The following is a 20,634-nucleotide window of genomic DNA, read 5'->3' on the forward strand; positions in this document are numbered from 1 at the left end:
TTGTACTCGTGAAGAATAAGGTCCATAGTTCAGATTTCATTTTCCTATTCTGTAGTAACTTAAGGATATATCAAATGCCACAGAAGCCAAATCTGAATGTTTTCACAAAGAAATGGTAAACAAGTCTTATCAAATTCAGAACATATGAAAATTGAAGAAAAGGGACATATACAAACAGTACACTAAATATAATCTTTATGTGGCAGATTGCTACAAAAATAGCCCCCAAGGAAGCATGTCCCCCCGGTGCCAGTCATTTACATTTACAAAGTCATTTACAAAATGACTCTGCTGTTCCTCTTATCAAAAGATGAGACTTATCCCCAACCCCTTAAATCTGGACTGCCCTTGTAACTTGTTTTAACCAACAGAAGGCAAAAGCAGTGACATCATGTGACTTCAGGGCCTACGTCTCAAGAGGCCTTGCAACTTCTACCTTTCCCTCTTAGAACACTCCCACTGCCAAGTACAGAAGTCCAGGCTAAAATACTGACTGATCAGACACTATGTGGAGAGTCCCAGCCACCATATCCCCAGACAGTTTGTGAAGCCATCTTAGATGTACCAGCCTCAGGCCAGCAGCCTGGTGACTGCAACTGCTTGAATAACTCAGGCAAGAGAGCAGCAGAACCATCCAAACGGGCACGATCAAAACTGACACAATCATGAGAAATAATAAATCGTTGACAAGACTGTAAGTTCTGGGTAGTTTATTATACAACAATACATAACTGAGATCCGAAAGTATAAGGTCAAACAGGAATGAATCACTTATTCAAACACAAAACAAGAAACTGTATGATTCTGAGAATTTTACTTTCTAAGAGTAAAAATTACAAAATTGAACAGAGGAGAAAAAAATCTGTAAAATCCTGAGATTCTGATAGTCAACCTATCTAATCCTCTTAAAGTCACTGACAACTATTTTTAAATACAAGTGCTTTAATTTTATATTCACAAGACTAATTACAATACAGTATAATGCATTTTGTTAGGGCTTTTTTTGTGTCAGACGGTGTAAACCTCCCTACTACAACTTAAGTCTTTTGTCTGTTCAACAGAAACTTTTTTTTAATTCTGCTAGATCACCATTAAATTGTAGTGGTTGTACCCAAACATGGTTGGCTTGTATCCCTGCGGTGAGCGTGGGAGACACTGATTGCAAGGAAATGAGCATCCAATTGTGTATTTCGTACCCACTGGCCACTAAAAGTGTTAAAGTGCTTGAAAGATACACTCTGCAATGATGTTCAGAGAGAGAATTTATAACCGATACAGGTACCAACAAAAATATTGAAAAATTAGAGTAAGACTTGCATTGTTAAAAGTTGTAGATTTGCATTGTTGAGGCTTATCTTAAACTTTGCATAGTTCTATATTCACTATATCATAATTCGCATTACAGCTGCATCAGAGGAAGCTTAAAAATATTTCTACTTCCTATGTCTGAATAAATTTAGAGAGCATGATTCTATAAATTTCTACATTTAACAGGTTTCTTTCAAGTCAACATTCCTTCCTATCTCACTTCAGCAACCTACTCCAGCACCCAGTTTAAATGATATATTTTGGTTACGTGCTTCATGAGTAGCCTCTAAAGATGAGCAGAGTTCATCAACTGCATCATGTCATGGAAAGCACGGAAAATCAGCTGAACTAGCTTTTCTGCATCAGTCTCTGGACATGATTTCCAGGCTGAACAGGCCACAACAAACCTGTGAAGCACAAATAATAAATGATTAAGTGCTATGCAAAAATCACAACACAAAAAGGCTCCAAATGGTGACGGTGATATAGCCATGACTTTTCTCCATCTCGCTGTTCCTATATGAAATATGAATTATTGGTGACATTAGGTAAATGTAACCTGACACAATGGAAAGTAAAGCCATATTATACAGAATGCTAGGAACACCTAATTTACTATGTGACTAGAGACTATAGACAAACAGGAAAAAAATTAGCCACAGCTCAAGAGCGCTGAGGAATAAGGTCTGATCGTATTAAACAAGCAAACAAACCCAACTCTTCCTAAAAAAGACCTTCCTTCCTAAAGTGCTCTGAATGGAATGAGGTGGAATACAAATTCATGTCATTGTATGCAATGAAACTTGAACTATTTTAAAAGAAGACTATACATAGTATTTGAAGGGAGTAAGAAAATATATAATAAAATAGAGAAAGAAGAGGTGAAAAAAAGCAATTTCTAGAAAAGCCAGAGAGAAACTCTTGGGACCATCTTCCACCATCTCCTACTAGGTGCTCCTGATGAAGAAATCCCCTCGCTGGCAGGTGATAAAAGTGACACCAAAAGCTGAAGGAAACAGGCAAGAACTCTGCTTCCAGTGGGCTTAGAGCAGAAATCGGGCTACTGGCTGCCTTGGAACTCTCCTACTTTCCAGACACTCCAATTTTCTATAGCAAAATATGCATTAAGCTCAAGTTAAAACTAAAATGTGCAATGCAAAGCTTGCGAACCTTGAATTTTCACATCACAAACTCTGGCCCAGTATACAATGATGAAACTAATGTTTGAGTGGATTATATTTGCTGAAAGAGATACAGGAACCTACAGAAAATCTTGCCTTGTTTTCATCTAGTGATTCATAACACTAGTCATTTTCCAGCTACATTGGGTACGTAATTCTCAAATACTTAGCAAAATCTAAATGTATTTCTTTGCAAAGATCAACAATTCCTATTTAAGTGTTAAATTTTTAAAAAATTCATTTATCTTTCTAAATTATAGAAATAGCTATCTTCACAAAAGAATGTACACAGATGCCACTAACAAAGAAAAAATGTTTTGCTTCATAAGTGAAGAATCCAAGTTATGTTATTTTTGCCTATATGTTGATAAAGAATGTTTTATAATCCTTAGAGTTGGCAATGATGTGATGATATAAGGAAGGATATATATCTTTTATTTGTAATAATGAAAAACTATAAATAGTAGGTAATCCTTAAGACTAGACATTATTCAACCATTAAGAGATCTCAAAGCATATTTAATGGCATTGGGAATTGCTCGAAATATTAAGTGAGAATGAAGTTCACACAAAGGACAGTAAAATAGTTATAATATGATCTAAATTTTTCAGTATTTTACAAATTTTAAAAAATGAGCATGTAGCACATTTAAAATAAAATGCAATTTCAAAAATGACCAGTTTTCTTTAAATCATACAATTTTCACATCTCACAATGAATGAAAAGATCCCTTCCAGACAATTTCCATGCATTTCATTTGAAAACTATTTGCGGTATATCCATAATAATGACTCATAAATGTATACCTCTAGCCCTAACCTCTTTTCTAAGCTCCACACTCATATGTCCAATTGACTACTGACATATCCTCTTGTATATAAATATAACAAATTCTTTACTAGCAGATATCTCAAAGTCAACATGTACAAAAATTTTTTTAAATAGTTTTTAATTTTTCAATTATAGTTGACATACAATATTATATTAGTTTCAGGGGTACAACATAGTGATTATTCACTTATATAACTTCTGAAGTGATCACCCTGATAAGTCTGGTACCCATCTGACACCACACATAGTTATTACAATATTACTGACTATATTTCTTATGCTATACTTCCATCCCCATGACGACTTTCTAACAGCCAATTTGTACTTCTTAATCCCTTCCGCTTTTTCACCCATACCCCCAACCTCCCTTCCATCTGGCAACCATCAAAATGTTCTCTGCATCTATGAGTTTCTTTCTGTTACAAACATAATTCCTGATTCTACCCTAACGTGTCTACAAGCCCATTCTCCTCTAATTTTCTCCATCCCAGTAAATGCCACCATCACAATCAGCAATCCATCAATAAGTCCTACTGCTTCTACCTCCAAAACACATCTCCGATCCCTCCACTTCGCTCCACCTTCATTATCACAACTCTGTTGTTCAACTTATCATCTGTGCTTCCTCACTGATTTTCTCATTTCATTCTTGCCCATATTACTGTCTACCTAATTTAGATGCCATATAGCAGGCCTATGGTCCTTTTTACATGTAAATAGCACACGTAACATTCAGACTCAAAACTGGTAAAATGCTTCCCATCATGCTTAGGAGAAAGCCCAAACTCCCTATCAGGTTACAAGGCCCTCCATCAAATGACCATCCCAGCCACATCAGTATCTCCAGGAGTATCGTTGTCAAAGCTCTCCAGGTCATTCTAAGGGGACTCGGGGCTGAGAAAGCTGCCCTACAAGACTTAGCTCTTATCTCCCACTCCTCAACTTCTTCTACTACCCTCCTACTCGATTGTTAATTTATAGTCATACTGCCTTTTTCTTTTCCTTACAAATGTCAAGCTCATCCCTGCCCCAGAACTTGTATACTTATGTTCAACAATGTCACTGTGAAAACATCCCCTGAGTATACCATATTTACGAGGCATCGTTATAGAGCTGGGGATACAACAGCAAACAAATCGAAGACCCTGTTCTTGTTGGTCTATATTCTAGGAAGGGAGTTAGACAACACACAAGTACACATACACTGGTGCTTTTAAGTGTTCAAATGCAGCAGGTCTGTGTGGGAAAGGGGGAAGTGCTATTTTAGATGATGAGGGAAGGCCTCTCAGGTGATAGCGGATATCTGTATAAAGTAAGGGAGTGCTTCTTGAATATATTTCAAGGAAGAGAGTACTAGGCTGAGGAAATCATGCCTGAGAGTGCCTCGAGGAGGGGTCTTGCTTGGTATGTTCCAGCCACAAGAAGGCCAGTGTGGCTGGAGGAGAGTGAGGCAGTCGGGTAGTTGTAGGAGATAAGGTCAGAGAGGTGAGAGCTAGTTCATGTCAGGTCTCACAGGAAGACTTTGGATTTCACTGTGAGGGAAATGGGAAGTCTTGGAGGGTTCTGAGTAGAAGAATGATAATGACTTGAGTTACATTTTTAAAAGGACCATCAGGCTGCTGTGTAGAGAATGTCTGTAGGGAGGAAAGGTGGAAGCAAGACGACCACGTAGGAACCTGTTACAATAACCTAAGTGACAGAAGATAGTGGCTTAGCTTGGTGGCAGCATTGGAGACCGCAAGCAGTGATCAGAGTCTGGAGGGCTCTTTTCTTGGCTATTCATCTGAGTAAGTCCTTCTCATCCTTAACAGCTCATCTTCCTTGTCAGTCCTCAGACTCCTGACCTGACCACTCTCTATAAAGCAGTGTTCCACCTCCCCACCAGTTAGTTACTCGCTATTCCCACAGCAACACGCTTATTTCCTTCACAGCATTCATCACTATTTGAAGTTATCCTGCTTTTTTCCTTTTATTCTCAAGTAGAAACTAAAACTCTATTAAGAGGGGGACCTTGTCTCTCTCATGTTCCTAGTACCTGAAACAACCCTTGGCACACTGTAAGTTCTCATTAAGTATTTTCTGAATGAATGATTGGGAATTCTGTCCAGGATCATTAAACATGTTTTTCGAAAAGTCAGGGAGCCGAGGTGTATCAGGCCAAAATTTTTATCATTGCATGCAATATGGGAGCCACTACTTGTCAGGGCCTACATTAGAACGCTTACTTATTCTCTGTATATGGTGATCAGTTTAGAGCCCTGACTCTCTATTATGAGAAAGAATAATAAGATCCATGTTTAAACTTTATCATTCAACCTTTAATCTGTAGATCCATGTACACAAACTAAATATTATGAGAAGACACAATCCAAGGACTTAGATGCCAACAAATTCGAGTATCACTGATATAACAGACGATCACACTTGACATGGAAGCAGATGGTAAGATTTTGGAAAAAAATCACGGATGATAAACTCTTTAAAAAAGGAAAAGTATGAAAATAATATATTAGAAACTGTAATATGTCATACATATTATTCCAATTTTTCACATTCCATTGGAAGTGCCTCCAAGCCTGTTTTCTTCTTATTCACCGTAGTACTCAATGTAGCCACGTGATTTTTTTTTTTTTATATAGCCTCTTATGCTTTGAAAGACCCCTGCGAATAGACTGCCAGACTGTGTGCACGAGGACCTTCCAAGCCTTTCTATCAATTCCATACTACCTTGTTCTTCACCCTTTCTTTCCCCTACCAGGTTTTAACATTTTCTTTCTTTTTCCCTAAAATTAAGTCAAACCCCATACAACTCAAATGAAATGCATCTGAATTGGTAAAACTTTTTTATAATATAAATTTATCTAGTCTCTTGTCTTGGTCTGATGAACGACCACGTATTTACAGGCTATGAAATTTTAACTGAATTTACCATAAAATACCTTAGGTAAAACAAATATGTTAATATAGGTAATGATTTCCGAGGATGGTGATGATGATACGATTACTGAGTCAATCTTCAATAGTGTTCTGCACAAAACACCTGAAGGACTAATTTGACAGAAGTCTCAAAAGTAGGACAGAGAAACAAATACACATTAAACGCCTCAGTGGTAAAAATAATTACTCATTAGCAAGTGACAGATGACAATACAATCAGAATCACAGTGTAGGGAAGACATTCAAACAACAAAAATGATAGCTTTCTTACTCAACAGCATAGTAGGAATAAAAAGGGCAGCCTTACCTGTCATCTCTGATATTGTAGAAAAATCCCCAGCCATTGTGTACCATGGGAACCACCAATCCGTGGATTCTTAAATAACCAATCAGACTTGTTGAGAGAACAAAGTTTCCACCTCCTCCACTGTGTAATACAAAGAAAAGATATTACACTAGGCTTATAGAAGTCTAAATTGTTTCTGACGAGCTTTTAACATTCAGGAAAACATAAACTGGTAAAGTTATAAAACAGTGCATTATATTACCTTTTGGAGAAAAGTGGGTCCGTAAAGAGTTCTGGAACAGGGAGACCTTCCTCTTTTGCTATGAGTAAAAGACCTAAAAGATGACGGTCAAATCCTACAATGAAACCCCAAATCGGCAGTTAGAAAATAATTTTTCAACATGAGAGCATTTTTTTTTAAGACAGAATAATTCCAATATAACTACCTTTTCCAGTTGAACACTCTTGCATCATTTTATTATGTTTTGCAAAAGCTTCTAACATCTTTCGCTGCCGCTCAAGAAGCTGTATTAAAAACCAAGAGATACTTGAATAACTGTCCAGAAACCAGACAAATATAAAAAAGAAAAACCTGAGCTCAAAGTAATTAGTTTGGGTAATTTGGGACAGAAAATGTTGTCTAGGTAGACCTTGAGACACATACTTCTGTGTCTTCTTCCACTGCCTTTTCTTTCCTGTATGTCCTGCATCTTGCTTATTTCCTTCTCGGAACTTGTGGGCAGCACTGAAAACAGGAACTTTCTTTACACAAAACAAGTGTAAAGAAAGAAGCAACTATGATTTCAAACTAAAGAATAATTGTACAAAAATGATAATGAGGCAGTTCTATGAAATTAAAATAAATTAACCCATACATAACTATGTCTATCAAAACTAAAGAAACAAATGCAATACCAAAATAGCACTGAGAAGGAACTAACCTGATGTCTAAATGCTTCCAAAAGAAAAGTATAACACAAAACATAAAAACTGTATGAAAACAGGAATCTGTGATTTCAAAAACACATTCAACCACATCAAGAAAAGCTTCCTATAAAAGGCACTTTGGAAGAGTCTGCATTTTACTGGTGTTATTCTAAAGCTAGATCAATAGTGGCAAAGTATCTTCAATTCCTTGAATATTTTTTGAATATTTGAATATTCAAGGTATTGAAGATACTTTGCCTACAAAATGATACAAATGGGTTTCTTCTCAGGTCTTCCCTGTTTTCAAATTCTTTCCAAGAATATACTTCACTGGCAAATGAACTAATGTTTTGAAAACTTCAGGAAAAATGTCTGAAAGTATTTTACTGATCCAGGGGAACTGAGATAAAGATTCAAGGGCCACGTTTCCTTTAGGACAATTTAATATGAATTTTTTCTTTTCAAATACTCACACTGGTAGAAGGGTCCTGCATGGACTGGCACCACCTCACTGCTTCTACTGTACATGATCGCACAGTCTCTGTACGACCATGATAAAAATATCTTGTCATAGCTGTTTCATAGCAGCAACCAGGGCTACAAGAAAAAAACGCAAATAAGAGAACATATTATAAGAAAGAAAATGCTCTTATGTTATTACAAAGAGTTTACAAAGCTGGTTTGATCAGAGACTAAGTTCTACAATATAGACTACAGTTGAGACTTTCAAAAACAAAGAGCCCATTTTCAGTATCAAAGAGCACGCAGGACATGGTATAATATGGACTGCTTCAAAGGATTTGTTGCTATCAGTTTATATATATTGGAGTCTGTAGTAGGTAGCTTCTAAGATGCCCCCCAGTGATCCCCACCTCTTGCTATTTATGCCCTGACTTCACCCTTCACTTTGAGTGTGCGATGGACTTAGTGACTTAGTTCTAATGAAAAGAATATGACACATGGGATGTCACTTCTGAAATTAGTGACATCCTGTCTTGCTCACACCTCCTTATGCTGAGGAAAGCCAGCTGTCATACTGGGAGCTGTCATACTGGGAGCTGCCCTACAGAGAGGCCCAGGTGGCAAGAAACTGAGGGAGGCCTCTGTACAACAGCTTGGGAGCAACTGAACCCTACTAATAATCATGAGTGAGCTTGGACGTGAATCCTCTCTGAGGAGTACCTTCAGATGAGAACACAGTCCTGGCTGACACCCTGACTGCAACCCTGCAGGAGACCTGAAGTCAGAGGCACCCAGCTAAACTGCAACCAGATTCCTGACCAACAGAAAATGTGAGATGACAAATGTTTATTGTTTTTAAGTTTGGGGGCAATTTGTTACACAGCAACAGATAATACAGAGTACTTGGCCTTTAGTTCCTTCACATAGAACATGAATAGCTGTAGAATGAAGTGAAAGCATGATTTAAGAAGTTCCCCAGAGTGACGACTGTTTTCCTGGGCTGGAGAATGATATAACTATTTTAAATACAAAGCTCTCTTACTTTCCTGGGGGTGGTAATTTAAAGAGAACAAATGGAGTAAAAATAAAAGGTTGGAACATGGGCATTAAGAAGACTCAAACAGAGTCTCGTCTGTTCTGTGTTTCTGTAAGACTGTCTCCCTGAGATGAAATAGTATCCTTTCAAAATGTGAAGAAGATGCAAATAAAAATTTAAAAGACTGCTAAAATAACATTCTTTTAAAAATAGATTAAAAATAAAAGTGTTAAGAATGAATGACAAAATATCATTACTCTGCAAACTTTAATGAAATACCAGATCTTGGTAATGATCATCATGGTTACTAAAACCATTAGATGAAAAACTCAGACAAGAAACTTTATAATAGATGTTGGCTGACAACTGAACCCAATCTCAATCTGAAACAATAAAATAGAAAAACAAGAACATTGACTATTTCATTTGTTGTAAAAAATAAAAATAACTATTATTCTCAAATCTCTAGATGTAAATATCAGATTATAGGAAAAATGGGAGACAGACCATCATGTTTAACTGGTTTTGTTTTTTACTTAAAAGGTAAATGCATAGAACAATAATATAAATTTAAGTTAATGGGCACACAATGTACAAAAATATAATCTGTGACAATAACAAATAAAGAGGGCGGTTCAGAGATATAAAGAAGCAGAGTGTTTGCATACTATTGAAACAAAGCTGGTATCATTTAAACTAGGTTGCTATAAATTTAAGATATTAACTGTAATCTCCAAGGTAACCACAAAGAAAATAGCTCAAGAATATAGAGAAAAAGAAAGAAATGAATCAAAATGGTACAATGAAAAAAAATCAACTAAATACAAAAAAGGGCAGTAATAGAGGAATTGAGGAACAAAATACATAAGATCTACATAAAATATAGCTACATGGCAGAAGCAAATACCTCCTTATCAGTAATTATTTTACATGTAAATAGATTAAAACTCTACAATCAAAGGCAGAGATTGGCAGAATGGATTACGAAAAGCACAGTCAATCTATATGCTGTCTACAGGAGATTCACTTCACATGCACAAACGTTAAGAGGTTAAAAGGATGAAAAAAAGATATCCCATGAAAATAGTAACAAAAAGAGTTCGAGGAGCTATATTATTACCAGAAAAAATAGATTTTAAGTCAAAAGGTTAAAAGAGGCAAACAGAACAGTACATAGTGGAAAAGGTTTAATTCACAGAGAAGATATAACAATTATAAAAATACAAACACCAAACAACAGAGCCCTAAAATATATGCAGCAAACATTGACAGAATTGAAGAGAGAACTAGACAGCTCTACAACAATAGTTGGAGAATTCAATATTCAACTTTCAATTATGGATAGAACATGTAAATAGACGATCAATAGGAAAGAGAGGACTTGAACAACACTATAAATAACTAGACGCAACAGACATATCCGGAACAGACATTGCCACTCAATAACAGCAGAATAAAAATTCTTCTCAATGCACATAGAATATTCTTTAGGATAGACTATACGTATATATTAGGCGATGTAAGTCTCAGTAAATTTTAAAAGACTGAAATCATAAAAGTATCTCCTTCAATGGCAATGGAATGAAGCTAGAAATCAATAACAGAAAGAAAAGCTGGGAAATTCACAAACATGCAGAAATTAAACAACACACTTTTAAACAACCAATTGGTCAGGGAGAAATCACAAGGGAAATTACAAAATGCCTTGAAACAAATGAAAAGGAAAACATAACATACCAAAACTTATTGGATCAAGCAAAAGCAGCATTCAGAGGAAAATTTATAGTTGTAAAATCTACATTAAAAAGAAGATCTCAAATCAATAGACTAACTGTATACCTTAAAGAACTAGCAAAAAGAAGAGCAAACTAGAACCAAATGGAAGAAAATAAGAGTATAGATAAACAAAATACAGAAAAATAAAATAGAGAAAGTTAACTAAACCAAAAGTTCGTTCTTTGAAAAGGTTGACAAAATTGACACACCTTCAGCTACACTAAGAAAAAAAGGGAGATGACTCCAAATACAAAATTAGCTATAAAAGAGACAGTGTTATTACTGACCTTACAGAAATAAAAAGGATTTTAAGATAATACTTGAACAACTGTATACTGATAAACTGGATAACCTAGACAAAACAGACATATTCTGAGAAGCACAAAAACTACCAAATATGACTAAAAAAAAAAAAAAAAAGCCACAGAAATCTGACTGAACTTGTAACAAGTAAGGAGATGAATCAGTAATAAAAACCTCCCAATAAAGAAAATCCTGGACCAGATGGCTTCATTGATGAATTCTAACACTGAAAGAATTAACACCAATTCTTCTCAAACTCTTCCAAAAAGAAACACAAAAAACAAAAAGCTGAAGAGGAAGGAACACGTCCTAACTCATAATCAGGTCAGCATTACCCTGACACCAAAACCAGTCAAAGACACTACAAGAAAAGATACTATAAACCAATATCCCTTGTGAATATAGATGCAAAAATCCTCTACAAATTACTAGCAAACTGTATTCAACAGCATATTAAAAGGATGATACAGCATCACTAAGAGGGATTTATCCCAGGAATGCAAGAGTAGTTCAACAAATGAAAATCAATCAGTGTAATATATCACATTAATAGAATGAAGGAAAAGGCCTACATGATAATCTCAACTGACACAAAAAAAGCATTTGACAAAATCCAACACTGTTCCACAATAAAAACACTCAATAAACTATGAAGAGAAGGGAACTTCCTCAACATGATAAAGGGCATTTATGAAAAACCCACAGCTAACATCATACTCACTGGTGAAAGACTGAAAACTTTCCACCTAACATGAATAAGAAGCAAGGATGCCTACTTTTGCCATTTCTGTTCAACATGGAACTGGTTGTTCTAGCTAGAGAAAAAGAAATAAGAAGCATCCAAATTGGAAAGGAAAAAGCAAAACTACCTCTCCTCACAGAGAACTAATTTTATATTTAGAAAACCCTGAAGATTCCACACAAAAAATTGTTAGAAGTAATAAAAAAATTGGAAAGTTTCAAAATACAAAATCAACATACAAAAATCAGTGTATTTTATATGTTAGCAATGAACAATATGAATAGAAAATTAAGAAAACAATTCCATTTACAATAGCATCAAACAGAATACTCAGGATTAAATGTAACCAAGGAGGTGAAAAGACTTGTACACTGAAAACTACAAAATATTGCTAAAAGAAATTTTAAAACATATAAATAAATGGAAAGTGACCCCATGTTCATGGATTGGAAGACTTAATATGGTTAAGATAACAATACTACACAAAGTGATCTACAGACTCAATGTAATCTCTTATCAAAATCCTAACAATGTTTTTGCAAAACAGGAAAAACCCATCCTAAAATCCATATGGAGTCTCAAGGGGCCTAGAACAGCCAAAGCTATCTTGAAAAGAAGAACAAAGATGAAGGACTCACTTCCAGGTTTCAAAACTTACCTAAGTGAAATAAACCAGACACAAAAGGACAAATGTTCTATAATTCCACTTACTGTAAATATCTAGAACAGGCAAATTCACAGAGACAAAAAGTAGATTAGAGGTCACCAGAGGCTGGGGCGGAAGGGGGAATAGGAAGTTATTGCTCAATAGATACAGTTTCTGTTTGGGATGATGAAAAATTTTAGGAAATAGATAATGGTAATAGTTGAACACTGTGACTGTAGTTAATGCCACTGAATTATACAGTTAAAAAAGGTTGAAATGGCAAGTTTTATTTTATACATATTTACCACAATAAAAAAAATAATTGCTTAAGGCAAAAATAGTCATAGTGCATTGTGAGGTTTATAACATGTAGTATAATGTATAACAATAGTAAGAAGAATGGGTAAGTGAAATTGAAGCATTTTGTTTGAAGGTTCTTACATACTTGAAGTGGAAAATATATGAAGGAAGACTGTGATATGTTAAAGATGTATTTCATAAATCCTAGTGCAACTACTAATAAAAAAAGTATAGCAGACAATGGAGATAAAATGGAACCCAAAGAGGCCCACACCAAGACACATCATAATTAAAATGCTAAAGGTTAAAGACAAGAAGAGAATCTTAAAAGCAGCAAGAGAAAGGCAGTTAGTTACCTACAAGAGAGCTCCCAAAGGACTGTCAGCTGATTTCTCAATAGAAACTTTACAGGCCAGAAGAGATAAACACAAAATACTCAAAGTGATGAAAAGCAAGGACCTACAACCAAGATTACTCTACCCAGCAAGGCTATCATTTAGAATTGAAGAACAGATAAAGAGCTTCTCAGACAAGAAAAGCTAAAGGAGTTCATCACCACTAAACCAGTATTTACAAGAAATGTTGAAGAGACTTCTTTAAGAAGAAAAATTATGAATAAAATGGCAATAACTACATATCTATCAATAATGACTTTCAATGTAAATGGATTAAATGCTCCAATCAAAAGATAGAGTGGCTGAATGGATAAGAAAACAAGACCTTATATATGTTGCCTAAAAGAGACTCACTTCAGATTGAAAGACACATATAGACAGAAAGTAAAGGGATAAAAAAAGATATTTCATGAAAATGGAAATGAAAAAAGAAAATCTGGAGTAGCAATACTTATACCAGACCAAATAGACTTTAAAACAAAGGCTATAACAAGAGACAAAGAAGGATCCAGTAATCCCACTTCTGGATATTTATCTGAAGAAACTCAAAACACTACTGTGAAGGTACATGTGCATCCATATGTTCATTGCAGCATTATTCACTATAGCCAAGATATGGAGGCAACCTGGGTGTCCATCAATGGATGAATGGATAAAGAGGAAGTGGTACATACATATGGCTAATAGGATATTAGCCACAAAAAAATGAAATCTTGCCATCTGCAACAACATGATGGACCTAGAGAGTATTGTGGTCAGTGGAGCAAGTCAGACAGAGAAAGACAAATGCCGTATGATTTGTGGAATCTAAAAAACAAAATAAATGAACAAACAAAACAGAAACAAACTCAAATATACAGAGAACATTCTGATGGCTGCTAGATGGGTGTGAGGTTGGGGGACTGGGTGAAAAGGGGAAAGGATTAAGAAGTACAAATTGGTATTTACAAAATAGTCATAGGGTTGTAAAGTATAGCATAGAGAATATAGGCAATAATATCGTAATAACTATGTTTGGTGTCAGATGGGTACTAGATTTATAGGGATGATCACTTCAGAAGTTATATAAATGAATAATCACTATGTTGTACACCTGAAATTAATGTAATATCGTATATCAACTGTAATTGAAAATTTAAAAATATTTTTAAAAACCCATAGAGGCACAAGGAAAAAAACCTATTATTCAAAAGAAGATAAAAAAGAAGGAACAAAAACAGATGTGATAAAGAGAAAATGAATAGCAAGTTGGTAAACTTAAACCCAACCTTACTGACAATTCTATTAAATGTAAATGATTTGAACATCACAGCTCTTCTCATATTGGATTAAAACAAGCAAGATCAAGGAGCATCCACTTCTGCTTAGGATGCAAAAAGTCACAACATACCCTTTCTCCTATCCTAAAAATGAGTAGAGATTACATAATCTACAAATCATACCGTTTCATGACCCCATCTGAAAACTGAGGCTGCAAGAAAACCAAGAGATTTGAATTCCAAAGAATGGTAAAGCCCCTCTAAGAAGAAAGCAGAAACTTCAAAAGTATTAATGAAATACGGAAAGACTATGAAAGTATCAAATTTTGAAATTTGGCATTCTTTAGAATTACTGTTGATGGAAGTACAAATTCAGATATGGTGTCAACTAGGAAAAAAGTAGGAGAAAATACTGGGAGTTAGGATGAAATAGCTATGGAATTAAAAATTCTGGGGATGGAAAATGAATGGTGCTCACCGTCCAAGAAGTCTATAATAGGCCAGCTGAAGTGCAAGCTGAATAAACGTATCGGGGTGAAGTCTCTTCTTCTTGGTTAGCTCTTTGCCAAAAGATGTAAAGTGACGCACCACAATCTGCAGATCAGATGCCTAACAAAAAGAATTAAATGGGAACAGTGAAAAATCACCTAAGGAAAATACCCCAAAGATAACCAAATTATCATTTGCATTAAAGTAATTATCAGACATAAATAAAGGTATTAAAGGTGGTATTTAAAAATGTGTTATGCTGTCATGCTTACAGGATAGCCAAATATTTATATATAGTAGTTAAAAAAGAAAGCATTACTATCGAAAAGAAAAATGAAAAATCTACCTGCTTGAAATACTGGGCTTTAGCATGGCTGATGTCATTTAATATTTTCTCATCCACAGTGAAGATAAGCTCCTCTGGAAGTGGTAGATCCCGTACTTTTTCTGAACCCTGAAAATAGGGAAGAATTAAAAATATCATATCTATAAAAATACTAGGAGAAAAAGGATGAAATATTTGTTGTAACATACCTTCCATCTTCCTTCATTCTCTAAAATCTTCTCATCAACATAATGGCTGATGTTTACCATAACCATTGCATCATAAGGAGCATGCTAAAATGAAAATACACAAGATTTTGAATACTTCATATCAAGTTAAAACTTGACTCAATATTTTATTTTCACTTTCCCTCTATTCTTAACACATAATAAAGTGCAGAATTCTCAAATGCCTTACCTCCTAATGATAAGATAGGGATATACTCCAGTATAGTAAATAACTGCTATATTTTATTCTAAGAACAAATATTTAAAGTTGAAAGCACCTAATTTGGGTTCTGCGGGTAATGAGGACAGATATAACATAAACATGAACCATCTAGAGAAAATAATTGCTATTAGTACTGGAAATCAAAGCAGGTATATGTATGTAATGCTCAGATGTTCTAGAATTATAAAAGTACTCTGGAAAAACAGATGGGGACGGCAGACTATCTGAAGGCTAAATTGAGGCTGGGCATGAACTTCTTTAGGTAAAGACATCAGCCACTAGATGAGTATTAAATAGCACAAGTATTTTGTGTACATGTCTATAAAAGTGTTCAAAAGTAGCAGAAATAATTCTCAATGTCTAAGGAATGTGGGAAAGGTGGGCTGAGTAGCACGGTGGTACAGGTTTGATAGCTATATCTAAAGAACGGCACTGCCACTAGTGAATATTTCCATTATTTATTTTGAAGGATAAACTTTTGCCTTATTTTCTCCACGTTCCTTTGATGCCAGCTACATCAACGGGATTTTTTTTTTTCTCTGTGTGTTACTGCTACCACTTTACATTAAACACAGTGACCATTCATGAACTGAATGTGACACATCTGGGCTTGGGGAGAAATAAGGAAGGCTTAAGATACAAACCCAGCCCACTTGGGCCCAGGTTCAGAGGGAGTAATCAGATGTCTTAAATATCACCCTAACACTACACAGTCCTGCCGCCCAGTATCATGACCCAATGGAGCCTAAAAGCACAGTACACTGTTACCAAGTAGGTAGCAGCCACACAGAGGAACGGCTCACGAGAGAGGTCAGTACATGATGCACGAGCAGCTCATCCCACTTAGCAGCAGCAGCACACATAATAAGACTCACAGGTCACTAACAAACCACTTTTCTAACTGCATCTCACAACTCTGTACTACTTTATAGCTTTACAAAGATTTTTCACAGATATCACATACATTATTTCATTTAAGACGATAGTATTAATCTCTCTCTCTCTCTCTTTTTTTTTTTTTTTTTTTTTTTTTTACTGGAACCGGTAAGAAAGAACAAAACTGAAGGATATGCTGCTTCTTCCCTTACATCTCCTGGTGGAAAGCTAATAATCAGTTTCAAAAAAAAAATCTACCTTTTACTATAATGCCATAAAACTAAAGAAGTGTTTACTCATACTACCACAGCACAGTATTATAATTTATTGCCATTAAATTAACCTAGAAGATTAAAAGAAAAAAATAACTTCCCTAGTTTACTTACATCACAACTACAGCCAAATAATCCATTAGAAAAGGAAATTAAGTTATAGGATTTGTCACCCCAGCGTACTGTTGGATCTCCAATAAGGATCATTTCAGTAACCTAAAATAAATATAATATTTCCAAATTAAAAGGATTTTAATATTGTTTTATAAATAATTACATCTTAAAACATATATATATATATTACATATATATACATCTATATGTAATCTCTATATATAATATACAGAGAGATTATATATAGATATCTACATATAATACCTACCTCTCTCGCTGTCTCTCTCTATACACACACACACACACACACACACACACACACACACACACTCATTTTTCCTCTTCAGGAAAGCCAAATTTAATAAATAACAGTTATATTCAAGAGATAATAATTCCGTCCCTGATTTTAGACATTTCTTAAAATCTCAAGAAATCCTACCATAGAATAGAATGCTGGTACAATATTCATGGATATTTAGAGAACATAAAATTGAAAGGACAGCCTTTTGCAACTTGAATAGTAAGAGGCCTTGATAAGTTCAGACATTAAAGTCTAGTTACAAGAAAACTATTTCAAGAATTAATATCCCACTAAACCTGTTTCTCAAACAGTAGGTTTTGAAAATAAGAAATCAATTTAGTGCATCACAGTAAACATTCTTTACAAAAGAAAGAATAAAATAAAACATAAATATCAGAATACATCACAGATAGTAAAAATAATTACTGTTTTGTGAAACTTCTATTATATATGCGTGGGCACACTGTGTGTGTGTGTGTGTGTGTGTGTGTGTGTGTGTGTAGTGGACTGCAATCTAACTGTAGACTGCAGTAAAAAGAGTTTCAACAACACTGCATTAAAGCATCTTATTCCTTAAGAAGTTTGGTGATTCTTTTACTAACAACAACAAAAATACCGCTAAAGAGGAGAAGTTGGTTTTTTAGCTACAAGGTTATTCAATCCCATATTATTTTATTCCTATCATTCAATATTAATGAATGCATTATGAAATAATCTAAGTGTTTTTAAAAGACTATAAGACTTCTACAAATATGTTTACTACTTTTTATTATTTCCCAGGAAATAATATTACCCCAGAGGGGGAAAAAAACTAAGTAATGCCACATTTACCCTTAAACTCACTACAGTCAGTATGTTCAATAAAACCAAATGACAAGATAAATTCCTTAGTTTGATATAACTGTAGAGAGATATAATTCTTAGGACAGACTTCACCTATTAAGGTGTCAAGGCACACTGTTACCAGTAGGTTCTTATGTCACCGTTGGCACAAGAAGCTCATTTAGTCCAGTGACCTGTGCAAATTTCCTGTATGTGCATTCAGTGAAAAGGTTGAGAAACACTGACATGTGATACACAAACAATAGTCACACTTCTTTAAACAATATACAAGATATATCTAAATGGATATCTAAATGGGGAAAGGATAACCAAGCATTATTGATCTACGTATATGCTTCAATTTGGTACAAGTATATATCATTATAAGAAAAAGTTTTAAGAGCCTGCACATACCAAAAGGTCTTCTCAAGTTTGTGGGACGAAATGTATGGGAAGAGATACAGAACAAGATAGTTAAATACCTGAGAATAATCTTCTGGCGTTATATATGGACTGTCATCCTCTATGGAATATACTAGTAAACTGCTCTGAATTTTTTCTAATATAGTCAAGTTCTCTGGATCAAGACTAATTAAATATTCTCGTGCCTAAAGGGCAAGGAGATAATAATTAAATGTTACAAATTAAATATAATACATCCAGAAAAAACCTCAAAATAGTTTGTTAGGGAAAAGGTTTATTAAGAAAAGTGTAAGTTATAGTTAATAATAATAATATATTGCACATTTGAAAGTTGCTGATATTAGATCTTAAAAAGTTTTCATCACAAGAAAAAAAAATTGTAACTATGGTGACAGATGGTAACTAGACTTATTGTGGTGATTATTTTGCAATACTTGTATGTATACAAATATCGAACCATTATGTTGTACACCTGAAAACAATACAATGTCATATGTCAATTATACCTCAATTTTAAAAAAAAGTATAAATTATAACCTTAGCCCATCGAGTTCGCTCCTCACTAGTTAATGCTGCTATCCCAGGTCCATCAGGTTCACTATGGCACTTCTTGTGGATATATGTCAATTGCCTTAAGGAAGATAAAAAAAGGGGATTCAAAAAGAGAATAGGCAGAATCATTAGCTATTTTGGCCTTTCATAGATCATAATTTTTAATCAGTATTTAAATGTTTTGATATACTCGTATTATCCAAAGAAAGGGATCATGACCTCAATACCAATGGACTTGTTTCACACCCCACATCTTTTTATAAAAAGTGATTATGTGGCCTATTAACATCAAAAGTATACTTGACAATAACTTACATAAATAAATTTGGTGTTTGGCTGATATAATATATGTGAGTACTTTCAAAATGTATATGCACTTCCAGGATTAAAGTAAATAACTCTTACACAATGTAGAACTTGAATAATATTCTGGTAAATAATCTCACAAATATCATGCACATCTTATCTAACTAAAAACTATGTGCATATATATTTAATAGAGAACTTATGCTACACCCAATTAATATTTGTGTTTAGTAAACATGTATCATATAGTAGATTTTAAATGTTTTCACATGTGTTGTTGTTACTTATAACCATGATACTTTAAAGACTCTGTCAGCTAAGGATAAATTACTTGCCCCCATAGCATTATATTTCCAGTCTGATGAATTTCATGTGTCTTTAAACATATGATAGGTAAATAACAGGGTTCTTCCATAAAGAAATACATTTTCAACAGTCAAAAATCCAGAGGTTTAGTTCCAGCCTTACTTCCTCAAGGTACATGCTAAGATATTACCTCAATTAAAAGCTTCCAAGGGTTTCTTAAAAATTAAGCTGACGTAGCTAAATAAATGGTCAAAAGGCCCCACTGGTAGCCATCCCTTATTTGTGGCTTTTTCATGCAAAACTGGAAAAAATACAATTATCGATTCGCATAATTTCCTCTGTTCCTTAATTATTTCTTTAATACTAATGAAGAAATAAATTCCTTGCTGCAAAAGTCCTCCCTCTTTATTTGAACAATAATGGTGTCCACTAGAGCACATGAGGGCTTCTTCACCAAACAACAGGCATCAATGGTGGGAGCAATTCGCCTGGCCTCTTCCTGCTTATTTGTGTTTGCAAACTGATTATGCTTTAACTACAAATAAAGTTTTTACAGACTGTGGTTTTGTGGTGGGCATAGTATCCACATGAATTCTGAATGCTAAAGTAATAAAATATACTTTTTTCTCCATGTGGTACTGGTTTCTACTCTTTCCTTACACTTAAAAGCACCAGCTTTGACTATGAAATTTTTTCCTGCTCCCTGATATGGCCATTTTAATATTCAGTGGAAAATGACCACCTCATAACAGGTGGAGAAATTACTGAGAGAAATTACTGGAAATTACTGAGAGAAATTACTGGAACAACATTTTAAGTTTGATAATAAAGGTCAGATAATAACTGCCCAAATCTTCACCATTAGGAAGTCCATACTACCCAAAGCAACCTACAGATTCAGTGCAAACCATATCAAAATCCCAATGGCACTTTTCAGAGAAATAAAAAAAAGATCATAAAATTTACAAAAAACTTAAGATAGCAAAAGCAATTTTGAGTAAGAAGAAC

At 34.6% G+C, this 20,634-nt stretch overlaps 1 protein-coding gene across 5 annotated transcripts in view; it reads right to left on the minus strand.

Moving 5' to 3' along the window:
• Positions 1–695: 695 nt before the first annotated feature.
• CROT (carnitine O-octanoyltransferase) overlaps positions 696–20,634 on the minus strand; it is a 45,231-nt gene continuing 25,292 nt past the window's right edge. For all 5 annotated transcript variants that reach the window (XM_033088004.1, XM_033088003.1, XM_033088000.1 and 2 more), the window contains exons 8-18: positions 19,000–19,093; positions 18,522–18,647; positions 16,917–17,018; positions 15,414–15,497; positions 15,226–15,333; positions 14,869–14,999; positions 7,945–8,068; positions 6,991–7,069; positions 6,807–6,900; positions 6,566–6,685; positions 696–1,715 (exon numbers count right to left, since the gene is read on the minus strand). In XM_033088004.1, the coding sequence (XP_032943895.1) occupies positions 1,595–1,715; positions 6,566–6,685; positions 6,807–6,900; positions 6,991–7,069; positions 7,945–8,068; positions 14,869–14,999; positions 15,226–15,333; positions 15,414–15,497; positions 16,917–17,018; positions 18,522–18,647; positions 19,000–19,093 (1,183 nt within the window). In that variant the 3' untranslated portion in view covers positions 696–1,594. The remainder of the gene's footprint in view (positions 1,716–6,565; positions 6,686–6,806; positions 6,901–6,990; positions 7,070–7,944; positions 8,069–14,868; positions 15,000–15,225; positions 15,334–15,413; positions 15,498–16,916; positions 17,019–18,521; positions 18,648–18,999; positions 19,094–20,634) is intronic.

This window comes from Rhinolophus ferrumequinum, chromosome 20, assembly GCF_004115265.2.
Source record: "Rhinolophus ferrumequinum isolate MPI-CBG mRhiFer1 chromosome 20, mRhiFer1_v1.p, whole genome shotgun sequence".
NCBI lineage: Eukaryota > Metazoa > Chordata > Mammalia > Chiroptera > Rhinolophidae > Rhinolophus > Rhinolophus ferrumequinum.